Source organism: Physeter macrocephalus, chromosome 10 (assembly GCF_002837175.3).
Source record: "Physeter macrocephalus isolate SW-GA chromosome 10, ASM283717v5, whole genome shotgun sequence".
In the NCBI taxonomy this organism is placed as follows: Eukaryota; Metazoa; Chordata; class Mammalia; order Artiodactyla; family Physeteridae; genus Physeter; species Physeter macrocephalus.
The window spans coordinates 28,552,842-28,569,272 of record NC_041223.1 but is presented as its reverse complement, the minus strand read 5'-3'; the positions used below and the strand labels follow the sequence as shown (position 1 = coordinate 28,569,272).

The 16,431-nt window shown below is 35.2% G+C and overlaps 1 protein-coding gene across 15 annotated transcripts in view; it reads right to left on the bottom strand.

Moving 5' to 3' along the window:
• AHI1 (Abelson helper integration site 1) overlaps positions 1 to 16,431 on the bottom strand; it is a 194,821-nt gene that overhangs the window by 113,757 nt on the left and 64,633 nt on the right. For all 15 annotated transcript variants that reach the window (XR_003681424.2, XR_003681426.2, XR_003681425.2 and 12 more), the window contains 2 exons: positions 8,436 to 8,632; positions 4,730 to 4,756 (listed from right to left, as the gene is read on the bottom strand). Coding sequence is in view for 12 of the 15 variants with exons in the window: in XM_024122533.3 (XP_023978301.1) it covers positions 4,730 to 4,756; positions 8,436 to 8,632 (224 nt within the window). In the remaining 3 variants the exon portion in view is untranslated. The remainder of the gene's footprint in view (positions 1 to 4,729; positions 4,757 to 8,435; positions 8,633 to 16,431) is intronic.

The following is a 16,431-nucleotide window of genomic DNA, read 5'->3' as shown; positions in this document are numbered from 1 at the left end:
AGTTCGTTCGGGGAACTTCCCTGGTAGCGCAGTGGTTAAGAATCCACCTGCCAATGCAGGGGACACGGGTTCCAGCCCTGGTCTGGGAAGATCCCACATGCCACAGAGCAACTAAGCCCGTGTGCCACAACTACTGACGCTGTGCTCTAGAGCCCGCGAGCCACAACTACTGAGCCCAAATGCCACAACTACTGAAACCCGCACACCTAGAGCCCATGCTCCGCAGCAAGAGAAGCCACTGCAATGTGAAGTCCGTGTACCGCAACGAAGAGTAGCCCCCACTCGACGCAACTAGAGAAAGCCTGCGCACAGCAACAAAGACCCAACGCAGCCAAAAATAAATAAATAAATGTTTAAAAGTTGGTTGTGTTAAAAAAAAAAAAAAAAAAAAAAAAAAGGTTCACTGGCCTTTCTCAAAAACAGAAAAGTTTGTTTGGGTTTTTCCTAAGATGTTATGGAAAAATCCGAACAAACTTTTTGACCAACCCAATACATTAGAAAGGGGATCTACTATACCAGCAAAAGAGCTATCATCAGGGACACCTTTTTCACCTGAGAGACTTATCTGCATGGCAGGGTAACCTTGTCTACTAACCAGTTCCTCCTCTCACCTTCCCTTGAATTGCATTCTGCCTCTGAAGCCCCAGATCTCTCCATCCCTTTTCTAGGCTCAGGATGGTATATAAGCCTCAGTTACCTGGCAGCCTTTGGAATATCATAACTTTGTGGAGCTCATGTATGTATGTATGTAATTAAAATTGTATTTTTTCTCCCGTTAATCTGTCTATGCCAATTTAATCCTTAGACCAGCCGCAGAAACTAGAAGGGTGGAAGGTAAAGCTTTTCCTCCCCTACGTTACCATGCTTACAAGGCCCTTTCAAAGGCACGGCTGATCTCCTGATTTTCTCTCCGACTTGTCAGGAATAACTGCTCCTCCTTGCTTGCTCGCTATCCTACTTAAGCTTAGTGGTGTTCTTTCTGCTCCTCCAGCATGCCAGTTTTATTCCTAGATGAGGACTTTTGCAGGACAGGACTAGCTCCTTGTCAAGTATTTCTCTCAGAGAGGCCTTCCATGATCATCCTTTAGAGTATAACTTCCCCCTGTCATTCTTTGTCCCATGGGCCTATTTTACTTTCTTCACATCACTTCTTGCTGAAATCATCTTATTTCCTTTTTTGTTATTTGTCTCCCTACAATAGAATGTTCTCATTCACTGTTGTATTCTCCATGTGCGCACATGGTCTCTCTCTCCCTCTCACACACACTCACACATGCACACACACTTGGTATGCATTCAATAAATATTTGTTTAAAAACTATTAATGGAAAAAAAAGGAATAAATCTTCAACAATATAAAAATCTAGATGGGATTTAGGGAAGAAAAAACTTAGGTACCTGGTAAAAATTTATTATCCTGGATGTAACAGATGAAAAATGACATAAATATATTCTGCTTTTAAGAGTAAATTCTTTTGACAACAGTGTAGAGACCATTCAATGGGGAAAGGATACTTTTTTCAATAAATGGTGCTGGGACAACTAGACAGCCATATGCAAATGGAATAAAATTAGACCTCGACATCACATCATATTAAAAAAAATTAACTCAAAATAATCACAGACCTAAATATGAGTTAAAAATATAAAGATCCTAGAAAACAGAGAAGTAAATCTCTGGAACATTGGGTTAGGCAATGGTTTCTTATATACGACATCAAAAGCACAAGTGACAAAAGAAAAAAATAGATTAACTTAATTTCATAAAAATGAAAGCCTTTTTGTTTTAAAGAATACCGTCAAGAAATTAAAAGGACAACCCACAAAATGGGATAAAACATTTGCAGATCATCTGACAAGAGACTTGTATCCAGAACACATACAGAACTCTTAAAGTGAACAATAAAAAGAAATAATTGTTTTTTTAAAGAACAGGTAAAGGAGTTGAATAGACACTTCTCCAAGGAAGATATAAAAATGATACAACAAAAATACTCAACACCTTTAGTGATTAAGAAAATGCAAGTCAAAATCACAATGAGATGCCACTTCCCACCCACTAGGATGGCTATAAAAAAAAGACAGAAAATAGCCAAGTGTTGACAAGGATGAGGAAGAACTGGAACCATTGCTAGTGGGATTCTAAAATGGTGCAGCCACTTTGGAAAACAGTTTGGTAGTTTCCCAAAATGTTCAACATAGAGTTACCATATGACCCAATAATTCCACTCTTAGATACATACCCCAGAGAAATAAAAACATATGTTCACACAAAAACTTGTACACACATGTTCATAGTAGCATTCTTCTTAATTGCTAAAAAGTATAAACAACACAAATGTCCGTAAACTGATGAATGGATAAACAAAATGCAATATATTTATACAATGGAATCTTATTTGACAATAAAAAGTAGTACTCATACATGCTACAAATGGAGAACCCATGAAAACATTATTCTAATCTACAGAAGCCAGTAACAAACGATCACATATTCTGTGATTCCATTTACATAAAACGTCCAGAATAGGCAAATCTATAGAGACAGAGAGTGTATTAGTGGTTAGCAGGAGTTTGAGTGTTTTGTGTGTGTGTGTGTGTGTGTGTGTGTGTGTGTGTGTGTGTGTGTGTGTGTGTCCCTACCCAGAAATGGAGAATGACTGCTAAGAGATATGGGGTTTCTTTTTGGAGGGAATGAAAGAACTCCAGATAGTAGTGATGGTTGCACAACTCTGTGTATATAATAAAAACCAATAAATTGTACATTTTAAAAGGGTGAATATTATGGTATGTATATTATATCTCAATAAAACTGTCATAAAAAAATAACTAAAGACACTAGTAGGTTAATCTTTCTAGACCTTGATTAATTTCCAAATGTCATATTTTCAATGACTATTCTACTTTTGTTAAGTACTAGGAACACAAAGATGAATGACATGAACCTCCACCCTCAGGAAGTTTCCAGAATAGCAGAGGACGTTCTCCATAAAGCCTTTTGCCAAATAGTGCAGAACACTTTACTCTTTGGACATTCAGACAGCAGTACAAAAGAGGGGTACATAATACATGTGTTAAAATAAAGAGAAATAGCTCTGAACTGCTAATCAAGAGGATAAACTACTTTTTTGACTCCAGTTTTATATTCTATACATACTTAAGAAGATTTAGTAATCTTAGAGCTACAATCATTACACCAATCATTGCTATCAGGAACAAGTTTCCTGAACATCTGCAGCCTAATTCAGAATATAGCTTGTTCTCCTTTTCCCCCATCTTCCTTCCCCTTGTCTATATTCTATTTCCTGTTGACTTGTGATAATTAGGTAAAAAAGTGATGGGTCCTGACTGATACTGGACAGCTCAGTGATGGGATAAGCCCAGTGTTTTCTGACACATTTCCTCCATAAGATGCCCCATGTGGAATGAGACAATAGCCTACTTACTTCTGTATTCCAAGCACCTGCCACATGGTAGGAGGTGTCTATTGAGTAAAAACAGTATTTCCACTGCACTGACATTATATAAAGCAGTCTTTGAATATACCAATACCACTTTAATTCTTTCCCTTCTGGAGGTCTCACCTTTCACTGTGTGACATATATAATCATATCTGATAAATAAACGGATGTCTAATTATTCAACTGAATTTCAGGAACAGACAGAAGAAAATAAGAGGGAAGGATGAACATGTGGTGTTATTCCAACTCTTTTAAATAAAACTTATTTTCTTGACAACTGAGTTAAAGGTTGTACATAAAATAACCTTGCTTGTAGAAGGAAGAAAGCTGTTGTGTTGAGCATCCCAGATACAATTTAGTTGAAATTGATTAATAATCAAGGGCCTTTTTGTATACCTCCATTTTCAGACCAACTTTGGGGTCCTGGGCAAATCACTTAACCTCTCTCAGCCTCAGTTTCCTCTCTTCTAAAATTGGAATAACAATAATATCTAATCTGTCTCTCAGGATTGTTATATAGTTAAATGGGAAAGGAAGTATGAAACACGGTATAAATGATCCAGAGCATTATCAGCACAATATATCATTGCCGTTTATGTGTGGCTTACATTCATTTCAAGGCTTATACACTTTACTCAGCATTCACCCATTGGAACTGTATTGCTGTCTCTTACCTATAAAGTATCATATAATATTTTTCTCAGAGAAGGAAATGATCTTGCTGGCCCTTTACTGAAAGTATATCCCAATCACTTAATATTTTTAAATCTTCAAAAGTATGAAGCTACTTGCTGAATTCTCAAGTGCTACTATTACGATTCCTTGATAAATTCGAGCTCAAATGCAGAAGATATGTATCAGATGAACTTTGTAAAAGTTCTATTACAACTATACATTTCAATTCTTTGGTGCATCACAATGGAAACTAAAGTTATCTTCCTGGTAATAAAAACAACTCACTCTAGAGACTGTCATACACAGTGAAGTAAGTCAGAAAGAGAAAAACAAATATCGTATATTAACGCATATATGTGGAACCTAGAAAAATGGTACAGATGAACGGGTTTGCAGGGCAGAAATAGAGACGCAGATGTAGAGAACAAACGTATGGACACCAAGGGGGGGCAGTGGGGGAGGGGTGTGGGATGAATTGGGAGTTGGGATTGACATGTATACACTAATATGAATAAAATGGATGACTAATAAGAACTTGCTGTATAAAAAAATAAATAAAATAAAATTCAACAACAACAACAAAAACCACTCACCTTTGCAGCACAGGCTCGTATCACCTCCTAAAAGAAATAGGATAAAATAAGTAAAGAAATACTCATAATTTCATTTAATAAAATATCAACTCTTTTTAACACATTCAGATATTAATCTCTTAATAACCAAAATCAACATTTGGGAGAGTGTTTTTTAATCTATCACCTGCAGGTGTCACTCTGCACTGTTCCAATCAGCTGGAAAGAGTATAAATTAAAGAGACTCAATGACATGATTTTGGTTTGCCAAAGCAAAACGCACTGACAAACAAGACTCTGGAGGGTCCACATGTAACTGCCTCAAGAAAAATTCGTCTCCTCAGTAAACTTAGCATAAACACTAAAATTCTGTACTGGGACACTAACATATCTAAAAGACACACTCTGAACTGCAGTATATAATTATCTCTATAAATAAGAATGCCCATACATATAATTCTCAAATTAATAATTTACTTCAGAGGAAATCTAATAGTAAACACTTCTGAGGAGTAAAGGATACGACTGGAGGAGCTGCAGAAGGGGACTGCCTACAACTCATGGCATAAGGCCAAGAAAAAGTCACTTTTGAAAAAGAAATTAGTCAAAGGCAACACAAAATACATGACTTGTAAATTTGCTGCTAGGGAGACACAAATAATATTCTAGTACAATTAAGGTTAACCAGCATATATCATCATCCTAGAACAGCACTAGGAAAAAATGGTAACAATCAATGTGGAGTTTAGAAAAAAAGAACTGCAAGAGAAGAGTGCCCTTTTTTTTTTAATCCAGAAATTTCTAAGGGACATAGACTATGTCTAAAGGATATTAGTAATTTCAATCACTAAAAGGAGACAGTAAAACTGACTGTGGGCATGAGATTCTGATTGCCTGGACTGAATCTCAGCTCCAGTGTTTCCATCTGTGTGACCATGGCAATATTGCTTGATGTCTGTAAGCCTCAACATCATCTTCTGTAAAATGGGGATATACTAGCATCCACATTATAGGATGGTTTTGAGGATTAAATACAGTGAACACGTAAAACACTTAGCACAGTACCAGGAATTCATTATGTCAGTTTCTACTCATAATTAAACAGATGTTAATTATCACCAATTATCATATGATGAAATCTCCTGTGGGGTAGAGAAAATTAATCTTTTTTTCAGAATTGGCATAAAACATTTAAAAACCCATTCAATCCCTATTCCTATGACTCTGCTTAACAATCAGCTCTGTGATCACTGACGCAGATATCAGGTTAATTTTTAAAAGGGCGAGTGGTCTTGAGTGCTCAAGCAGCTGGAGAGGTATACCTTCCATTATAAGATGTTTAAGTTTATAAATCAACTTTTTGTGGAACTGTTTACTATTACCAGGTACCCCAGATTCTGAGCAGCTCTGGATACACTAATAAGACCAAATTTCTGGGTTTGAAACCTTAGAAAGAGTTGTGTCACTGCTCTCAAGATACTGTCTACCCGTGAGGTCTTATCTGGATTGCAGATCCTTTTAGGTATTGCTGCAGCTGTAGCACAAAGTCGGCTCTGTTAAGTACGAAATAGTTAAATGAGTTTTATTATGAGTAAATGATAAAGCTACCAAGAAAAGAAAACTATCTATTTTTGGCATCCTTTTCTCATTCATGAGTAAACACCTATGAAATACCTGAGGAACTGAATTTATTATGCAATTCACACACACACAAATCACACCCTAAACGTGAACTGTATTTTATCAGAAAAACATTCCTTTTGCGGTTATAAAGAAAGGAGTATCTCCAGGGATACAGTCTTCTGCAATATAGAAGTAATATAGTCTTCTCTATTAGACTTCTACATAGAAGACCAGTGACAGAGCCTTTTAGACTAAGTAACAAACCTAACAGGAAAAGGAATTTAGGGTCTACCAAAACACAGCTCAGGAAACAAGAGAAAAGGCATTGTGACAAAAGGTGAGAATCCAGTCAACCTAAATGCTTGCAAAACATAAAAAGAATGGAGCTTCCGTGGGAACAAAGATGACATTTTGTTTAGATTCCCATATATACTACATACATTCTCAGAGAAAATACACTGCAGATAGCATTTGAAAAAAAAGTTCAGAGAATTCTCTTAACACAGGAAATATATGGTTTTTCAAAAACCACAGCAAATAGACAAAGCTTTCATTTCCAAAGGCAGCCTCCATCTACCTCAATCCCAAAGCGTAATTTTTAAAAGGAAAAGTTTAGTAAAAGCTAAATAAATCAATGTTTCTATGAGAAACAAGTTTTTCTCTTAAAATAAATTATCAATTTACTTTCCCCTTGCCTTTGATTTCATATCTTAAAAAATATTTTTCTGATTTTATTTTTCTTTCACATCTTTTACTTTCCTTTCATTTACCTGAGGATGACAGCTATAAAAGATGATGCAGGAGAAAAGCTACAAGCCCAAGGTGATTCCAGGATGTTAAGTTTACCAGCGTAAAGATTGACAGATTGTAGGAAACTTGTTTTTATATATCTATCTGTGAGTTGCTCTTAAGTCTGTAGATGAAATCATTTTGCCATGCAAGATTTTAGACAAGGGCCATTTTTTTTTCCGAGTGAATAAATATTTTTCTCTATTTTTTAGAACTCCATTTATCTATTCATACTTCCTTTCAAAATCTGGAACACATTCATTACTCAATTATTTTAAAATGTTAAAACATAAAGTCTTACAACACTGAAATATTAATTTATAGTCATATTATTCTAAAATTTATACTGAGAAATATAAAAAAAATTCCCCCATATTCCAACTAAAGCTGAACCCATTGTCTGAGTGATCTGCACTCTGGTATACCCCACACTCTCTAACTTTCTAAAGAAAGGAAAGGAGAGAGGAAGAAAGTACAGTCAGAACTAAAAGATGTCTCAATGTAGTTTCTCCTACATTGGGTTTAAAACTGGTCAATATCCCTATTAAAGGAGGAGGGGAAAGGATGATATTTATTAAGTGCCAGGCACTGTGCCACAAGGGGGAACAATTAGGGTCAAAGAGCCTAAGTATTTTTAAGGATGTTCAAGCTTCTCAATACATTTTACCACTTATCTTTGAGAAACACTGTATAGTAATTTACCACCAACAGAATACCACATGACTTTTAACCAAGCATCCTCGTCCTGATTTTCATCACCTATTTTCCAGTTTTACAGGCAATATCTGGTTTCTGTGGCACTACTTTTCTCTGAAGTGAGACAGAACCTTAAAATATGCTTATGAGACATTTGTACCTACTCCTTTTGAAAGTACATGTTTATTTCTTTTATCCATTTCTTTGTTGAAGTCTCACTCTTTTCTTTACTATCTAGTTCTTGCATATTAAGAAGGCTGTCCCATTTATATATTTTATGTAGACATTTTCCCAGGTTGGTATTTGCTGTGTGTGCGTGTCTGCATGTTGTATATATGCGTATACACACATAAATTTTAAAATAGAGAAACAAGTCCTGGGCTGATCTTTACAGAGATATCAAGTCAGGAAAGCCTAATAGATTATCCTAAGTTCAGTTTGTTTACTGCAGTTAGTGATTTTAGAACAAGTACCAGAAAAGAACTATACAAGTGTAAGAAAGCCTAGTTTTCAGTAACTACTTCGTTCAGTTAATATTTATTGGCATGGCAATGTAAAACACAATTGAAATGGTTTTAAAGTTTCCAACTTCTCAACTGCATAAAATAAGTAAACATACTGTGACAGAATCAATCCTCTGTTTCACTTGCTGCATCTTCACTGAAGAATTTTCAGTGCGGACATAGTCATCAATCTGAAAAGAGCCCTGATGAGGCAGTCTAGGGCAGGTGCATAAAGCATCTTGACTTTGGTGTATTCCAGGTAATGGAAATGTTCCATTGTAGCGTTTGAACATTTCAGCCTCCTGCTGGGCAACTGGAAAAATTAGTCCATAATTAGTTCAAGTCATCACATCAAAAGCATAATGAAATAATTAAGCCATGAAATTGTAGCATTAAAGGAATGATCAGAAAGTATATAATACATTTTAAATACTGGGTAATAATAATACAACATGATGAACAAAATGTGAAATTATTAAATACGGTAAACCATAAAGAAGGAAATATAATCATTTCATAGATAACTTCATGTCAGGTAGTATAATTGAGCCTTGAAGGCCATGCAGTATCTTGGTCTGGTAAACATAACAAATTGGAAGGGGACTCTAACTTTGAAGAGATGCACACAGAAAACACAATATAAAAAATCAAAGGCATAATATAATAGAATTAAAGAAAACACAAAAACAGTAAAAATAATTATTCACAAACCCACTTCCTTAAAACAACTGTTTTCATATCTTCATACCTCTATCTTTATTCATATATACATTTTATGTAAGATATCATAGTGTCAACACAATTGAACAGTTTTCCAATTTAAATGTAAGTTTTTGCGTATTTCTACAACTATGTGATTACCATTTATAAATGCTTTACAATGTCTCATCTAAGGAAGCGCCATAGTTTATTTATGTATTCTCCTATTGCTAAATATTTACAATGTTTTCTGTTTTCCCTCATTATAGGCTATGCGTAAGTACTTTCATAATTTATTTTTTAAAAGAATCCTTTCTTTGGATTTAATACCCCAGAGTGGAATATGGATGGCTCAAAGGGTGAATGCTTTTGATGATGATGATGACGACGACGACAAGGGTATTAGCACCTGTATTGTACTTTATGATTTTTAGGATGCTTTCACATACATTATCTCATTTGATCATTTAAATAAATGAATTTGAAAATTTTTAAATGCCTGTAAGTACAAAGGAGAAAAAATAAAAAGTAATCATTTAAAATAGTATTTTCTTGATTATACAATTATATAATTTAAAAATCCATAAAAGAAAAAATTGACAATTTTGGACTTCATAAAAATTTCAAACGTCTGTTCTTTCCAACTCTTAAGACAATTGGAAGAAAAGCCAAAGGCTGGGAGAAATATTTGCAAATCATATATCTGATAGAGCATCACTTGTATATAAGAAACCTAACTCTCAAAATTCAATAATCAGAAAGCAAACAAGCCAGTTTTACAAATGGGCAAAAGATCTGAACAGATGATTCAGTGAAGAAGATACATGGATGGTAAATAAGCACATGAAAAGGTGCTTAACATCATTAGTCATTAAGGATAAGCAAATTAAAACCACAATGAAATAGCACAGCATACCTATTACAAGGGCTAAAATTTAAAAGATTGGCCATTTCAAATTTAGCAAGGATACGGAGATACTGAAATACAGACTAGTGGTGGGAAGGTTAAGCAGCACAACCACTTTAGAGAACAGTCTGGCAGCTTCTTAAACATATGTCTGCACTGGGATCCAGCTCTTCTATTTTTAGGTATTTATTCAAGAGAAATAAAAGCATATGTTTATACAAACACTTACTTGTAAATGAATATTCACAGCATCTTTATTTGTAATAGCTAAAAACTGGATAAAACCCAAATGCCCATCAACAGGTGAATGGAAAAACAAACTGTGATACATCAATACAATAAAATAATACTCAGAAATAAAAAGGAACTATTGATAAACTCTAAAACACAGATTAACTTCAAAGTAATTATGAGTGAAAGAAGACAGATCAAAAAAAGTACGTGGTATATATACTGTTGCACTCATATACAATTCTAGAAATGTGTTCATTATCTTGATTGAGGTGATAGTCTCACAAGTATATAAATATGTCTTGACTTATCAGGGTGTACATTTAAAATATATGCAGTTTATTATACATCAATTATACCTCAATAAAAACTGCTCACAAAAAAGTGACAGGAGTTAATATTCAAAGAGTCCCCATAAAATCAATTAAAAATGAATAATCCAACAGAAAAACGGGCAAATGACCATTACAGAAAATTCACAAAAAGGAGAACTATATATTCAACTTCACTACTAATTAAGGAAGAAATAAGAGGAAAAAGGCAAATTAGAAAGTGATGTTTCTTTTATTGCTTGTTCAACTATCCCACTGTACCTCAAGATATTTGTTCCCACGGAACAAACTGAGTAAGGGTAGCCAGATGTGTACTGAAGTGTTCCTTAAAATACTGAAAAACATATAATAGTGGAATTATGCAACAACAGTTGTTTAAATAAATTATGGTGTATTCATTTAAAGAAAGGGAATTCAGCCACTAAAATTATGTACAGATGTATAATTATCATGATAGAAAATTGTTCATAATATATTATTAATTGGAAGAAAAACATTTATAAAGCAATAAAATGAATATACAAAATGATGATCACTTTTTTTTTTTTAGTTATCAACCTTGGTTTCATGAAGCATGAATTTGAAATAGCACCTACAAAAAAATTTAGGTCTCTGATCTTTATATTCAGGTAGTACTTCATTCACATGTTCTAAGTGAAGAACAGCTCAATGATAACTGGGGCTCTCTCCCTGCAGACCTTGATGGTGGAAAGAACCAGGGGACGTAATTGAGGGAGAAGACCTGCTTACAGCCCACCCTTGCAGTGATGCACGTTCCTCAGTACCAATTACTGTTTTCAGATGGAAGTGTAGCTGTGTGTACACTTAGATTTTTGTGGGTTTGACTACTGTTTTTCAGTATCTAGCTTGGACTTCTTTTCATAGCACTCAGAACATTTATTTACCTCAAATAAAAGATTGTTTAAAGAACAAAGAGAAACTTTGAAGCTGTAAAAAGAGAGTGCTCAATGGACTGGAGGTTTAACTTTAGTAAATGGGTCAGGGATGAATGACTCAACACGTAAAAATCACGTTCCATGATCTTTGCCTGATTTGCTTTTCAAAATTGTCCTCTTAACATTTCATTGGTTTTTGCTACTATGAATGGAAAGTAAAACTGGGTTTAACTATTTAATGGCATTTTCTGACTTCCTATGTTTTTGTACTTGCCAGATACACAACTACAATTTCACCTCAAGCCCTGAGTGGGTGAGTATGCATTAGAAGCACAGAGGCTGATACAAGCAACAGTTATAAGGGACAGTAGGATTTGGGTATTTACCTTACTCTTTTTGCCAAACTGCATTTTCTAAGTAATATGCTATGCTAAACATGAATTATTTTCCTTTTTTAAAAAAGGAATTTATTTAACTAGTAAAAAATAACCAAAGGCAATTGCCTGAATGTTTATCTGTTTATTTTTCCAGGCATTAAGGATGCCTTTCAGAAAAGATTAAAATGGCCTAAACGGATGCAGATGACAAAAATAAACCCCAAACAATTATGAATACTTGCTTCTGTTGTCTAAAGGGAATTTTCTATACAAAAGCCATCTGACTGGATTTCAAGGAGGCAAATTAACACCCTACCTTACCTTTAGCACCTCTAGCTCTGTGAAGACAGCCATAAAAGAAATATTCATAAAGACCTAGTTTCTCAGATACTACAAACTACAAACAAGCTATCATCAAGTTCTTGCATTCTTTCCCCTCCCCAGTCCTCCACAAATACCTATTTGTGTAAGACTATACAGATTATTTCCCTGTAAAATAGGTTATAATAGATGATTTCTGAAATTCCTTCAAGCTCTATGCTTCTAACAGTTCAAAGGTTACTAAATCATTTTCATAGAGGCCATGGTTAGAGAATGATGTTGCAATTAGGTAACTGTATTTCTTCACTTAGTCATTTTCTCTTCCTTGTACTAATTTAACTTTGTATGTTTAAAACTTAGCTCTAACCTAACCAATACGTTTCACAATTTTAAGTCTCATCCCTATCCTTTCATGACTCTTAGAGGAGTGCATTAGAGCAGGCTCTGGGAATACAAAAACACTGCCCTGCTCTTGGGGGTCTGAATTTTTGGAGGTCAACAAGAAATTACTGCTATGTGCTAAGTGGTACAGCAGAGCAATGGACATGGTGCTGAGAACACAGAGGTGGCAACTACATTTGCTTAAAGGAAATGCAATTTCCTTTCCTTCCTATAGCCATCAAAATACTTCTAAATTTACCTACTATCACCCGTAATTTGGGATTCTAGACTTTACACAATTAAAAAAAATTCTTAAAATGTTTTCATAACTGACACTCTTTCTTGATTTATATAGTAAGTTCAGTGCTTCTGTGTATGTTCTGGACTTAAACAATTATAAAAAAATAATGTGGTTTTCCTCAGGAGATCTTTATCTTTATAGGAGGAAGAATGGAGGAAATAAGATATTTCAATTCTGTGCCCTTTGCATTTGAAAATAATGCAAGGTTTGTTATTATTAAAAACCTATGTGTACTTATGTTATTGACTTTATAATAAAGTACAACTAAAAAACAGCATGGTCTTTTTCTTACACTATATTAACAGTAATATTTCTTTGTAGTTCAACATTTAATACCTTTGGTCAGGATCTGCTATTACACATACCCCTGTTACTGTGTATAGTCATCTTACTGGATACCTAATTTACTTATCAATATTTCTATTTCTAATTATAATATGATTACTGTAAGCTGGTAGGTCTACTGCTCTAGTTTCCTAGCATTCAGCAGTTATGCAGCACCCTCCTTCTCTTCCTCTCACACTTGCGGTGTGAAGAGAATCTCTGTAGTCTGAATGTTGTGTTCCCCTAAAATTCCTATGCTGGAATCCTAACCCCCAAGGTGATGGTATTAGGAGGTGGGGCCTTTGGGAGGTGATTAGGTCATGAGAGCAGAGCCCTCATGAAAGGGATCAGTGCTCTTATAAAAAAAGACCCCAGTGAGGTCTTTAGCTGCACCATGTGAGGGTACAGCTAAAGGTGCTGTTTATGAACCAGAAAGTGAGCTTTCATTGGACAAAGAGTCAGTGCTTTGATTTTGGACTTCCCAGACTTCAAAACTGTGCGAAAGAAATTTCTGTTGTTTATGAGCCATCTAGTCTCTGGTATTCTGTTACAGCAGTCCAAATTAAGTAAGACAAGAATGTTCATGGGCTTATAATTTTTTATCGTATCTCACTGGGCCTGACCTGTTCCTGCTTCAGCGAATCTTAAGAAGCTGCGTCAATGGATCAAAGAAGTTCTACTGAGTAATACTTCAATTCTAGTAGCCTGAGTGTATTTCAGGGCCTGTTCATAATCTTGTATTTCTTGAAATATTTTATATGTCATGTACAACTTATAAAGTGTCACTAATAAAACTTCAAAAAGCTATACAAGATAGTGTAAAAGACTCATGTCTCATAGCCAACCAAATGGGAGAGGGTCTACCATCATTCAGCAAATCTGTTAGTTGAACATCAAAAATATAATAAACTATCTCCAAATCCCCTGAAGTACATGCATTGTAGTTTTGTTGATTTCCTATTCCATTATCAATCATCACACATCACGCTATTCAGCTGAAAGTGTGGGGCATGTATACTGCTACAAAAAATAGCTAGGATTTCCCTACTGCAGCCTGCTTCATATATCTATGCTCCATGCCTTGCTTTCTAGTTTCATTTCATCCTTTGATAAAACACTGAGATAAAATAGAACAGGTATTATTTTAATTTTTCAGGTAAAAAAACAGATATAGAAATGATAAATTTTTTGACCAGGGTCAAATAGAAGGTGATGGCATTTTGTCTAGGACCCAAATGCTCTAATTCCTACTTCAGTCTTTCCCTCCACACTGTTGTCTATTTTGAACTGTACCATTTTTTTCTTTTGGGGGGCACTTAATTTTTTTAAAATTAATTAATTAATTAATTAAATTTTGGCTGTGTTGGGTCTTTGTTGCTGCGCGCGGGCTTTCCCCATTTGCAGTGAGCGGGGGCCACTCTTCGTTGCGGTGCACGGGCTCCAGGTGTGTGGGCTTCAGCAGCTGTGGCACGTAGGCTCAGCAGTTGTGGCTCACAGGCCTCAGAGAGCAGCCTCAGTAGTTGTGGCACATGGGCCACAGTAGTAGTACACACAGCCTCAGTAGATGTGGCACATCCCACTGCGTGTGGGATCCTCCCAGACCAGGCCTCGAACCCATGTCCCCTGCATTGGCAGGCCACTTCCCAACCACTGCGCCACCAGGTAAGTCCCCTGGGGACACTTTAAAAAGCACCAATGTAAGCATAAGAAAATGCCTGGATGAGGAATTCAGGGCTCTGGTTTGTGCTCAAAGCCATTAAGTTGACTACGTTTTCCATACATCCTGAATCCTTGAATGACATAAGCTTTCAATCAGAGTATCCCTCATGTGTGGAATATTAAAACAGGTGCTTCAGGATATAACCAAGAAATAGGTAGCTTCAGTATGTCTTAAAATTTGGCATTTCTATCTCGATTTCTCCTACTAAGCTAATAATAGATATCTAAAACTGTAACCTACAATCAGTTATACATGTTACTGCTTAGTCTTATCCAAGTATGAGGATTACAACATCTGAGTTTGCTTTTGAATCATTCATAATTAGTACTTCAAGAACACCATTAAATTAAACATACAACTACAGATGTTAAATTTATTTCAACTAGACATTACCTTATTGCAAAAATATTGTAAAAGTACTTACATTAAAATTTGATATTACATAATAAAGAAAAATCATATTTTGGACTATATTGAGAATATAATGGCTTAATGCATTATAATTACCGCCAACATTTGTAAAGGAGTGAACAGTTAATAATGATACTAGACAACCAAAGCTCCTTTTACTCTTAAGGGGTCTTCCTAAATATTAAAATTGAAAACAAACACTACATTTCACCACAGGTATATTTGGCTACCTTCTTAAGTTACTTCATGAAATAGGAAATGCAAAGACTAAATAAGTAGCTGTGGCAGATAGCTTAATGTTTTAAGAGCATGGGCTCTGGAGTCAGACAGCCTGGCAAGCGTTGTCCATTTTACCAATTGTGTGACCTCAGGCAAATTACTTCATGATCCCTGTGCCTCAGTTTCATCTGCAAAATGGGGATAATAATGGCAACTATCTTGTGGGGATTTGCGAGAACTGCATGAGATAATGCATGTAAAATGCTCATGAGAGTAGGGGATACTTAATAAATAAATAAATTCCTGATAGCATAAATACTTGATAAATATTAGCTACTACTACTACCACTATCATTACTAGCCCCAAATTTACTAACTGATCATGCCTTTCATTCTATATTTTTATAAAATGTAAGGGGAAAATGCTATTCTATGGGATTTAAAATTCTTATTTCAAGTATTTATCGCACATCAGTAATATAACAGGTAGGATGTTAGACACAGGGCCTTGTAAACACCATGGGGTTTTTGATACTGAGCAAGTTATAGGAATGTAAAGGTATACATTGCCCTGAATTCTGGTAAAACATGTCACAATGTGAAAAATAAACCTATCAACAATGATGATGCAGGTGATCATTAATAAATATGAGTTCTACAAATAAAATCATGTTTAGTGTCAACGGCAGACTGCTTTTCAGTTTAACTAAAATTCTCCCAGAGGTTTAATTAACTACTTAGGAAGCACAAAAGATTGGAAAAGAGCATGGCTCTGATTCCTGGGTTTCACAGCACTGTTCAACTTGGCACACAATAAATGCTCAATGAAGATTTGTTTTGCCTAAAACACTATAACTGAAAAGCACTCCAGAGTTAATACTGATTCACAGGAGATACTGCCACCTAGTGAAAAATTAGACTCATTACCTAGGACTACCGTATAATGCTGAGAACTTCCCAAATTAAGACTTGATCCTGCTTAAAATACTACAT